Source organism: Meleagris gallopavo, unplaced genomic scaffold, assembly GCF_000146605.3.
Source record: "Meleagris gallopavo isolate NT-WF06-2002-E0010 breed Aviagen turkey brand Nicholas breeding stock unplaced genomic scaffold, Turkey_5.1 ChrUn_random_7180001912329, whole genome shotgun sequence".
NCBI lineage: Eukaryota > Metazoa > Chordata > Aves > Galliformes > Phasianidae > Meleagris > Meleagris gallopavo.
The window spans coordinates 1-766 of record NW_011175252.1 but is presented as its reverse complement, the minus strand read 5'-3'; the positions used below and the strand labels follow the sequence as shown (position 1 = coordinate 766).

Here is a 766-nt window from a genome sequence, read left to right as displayed (position 1 = left end):
TTTTTTCTTTTCCCTACAGCTGAAAAGCTGGATAATGGCTCCACTACCCAATGCTGGATTAGTTCGGAACGCTTTGCAGTTGTATCGTTATTTGCTCCGATGCTGTAAGCAGCTTCCTGAAGAGAATATTCGTCAGCATTACAGACATGCAATCAGGCAGGTGAGAAATGTAATTCTTTTCTGTTATTGAGTTCACAGTTGTGTTGTAGGTCTTTTATTTTATTTTATTATTATTTTTTATCCTACAGTTTGGACCAATTTCTTATAACTCCTGGAACTTTAAAGCAAATTCTTCTGTAGGCTTGAAACCTGTGTGGATTCAGAGGATTATACAGGGATTATGTGAAGGAACATTTGATTTTGTTTGCTTTCCTTTGCTTTCTTGTCAGTTCTTGTGTTAGTCAAGGTAGTGAACAATTGTTTATTTACCTCTTCACATCCTTTTGGTAACACTTGCTATTCCCCATCTGGGATTGTCTTCCACAACAGGTATTCATGTGGAGGTTATTTAATGCCTTTGATTATTCCTGTTGTCCTGTGTCTCTTGTATTTTACTATAACAGACAACTTCAAGGAAACTTCACTATGTAGTGTTTTATTTAGGAGTTGTTGAATTTACTGGGATGTTACGTGCTTTCTAAACCAGAGCTTGTACTTCTTTGCATTTCTACATTGAGATACCTTGATTGTTGTTCCAAATTGAAGTTCTCATAGTCTCTGATCATCTTTTTGGTATTTTTTTGACGATAATGTGTGAAAAGAGTAA

General features: G+C 35.8%; 1 protein-coding gene across 1 annotated transcript; it reads left to right on the top strand.

Moving 5' to 3' along the window:
* Positions 1 to 6: 6 nt before the first annotated feature.
* On the top strand, positions 7 to 766 carry LYRM9 (LYR motif containing 9). Its single transcript, XM_019611359.1, has one exon. The coding sequence runs from the start codon at positions 35 to 37 to the stop codon at positions 188 to 190; it is 156 nt and encodes a 51-aa protein (XP_019466904.1). The 5' UTR covers positions 7 to 34; the 3' UTR covers positions 191 to 766.

Excerpts from the sequence above, each read along its gene's own strand:
- LYRM9 (XM_019611359.1), top strand. The coding sequence starts at position 35 with ATGGCTCCACTACCCAATGCTGGATTAGTTCGGAACGCTTTGCAGTTG.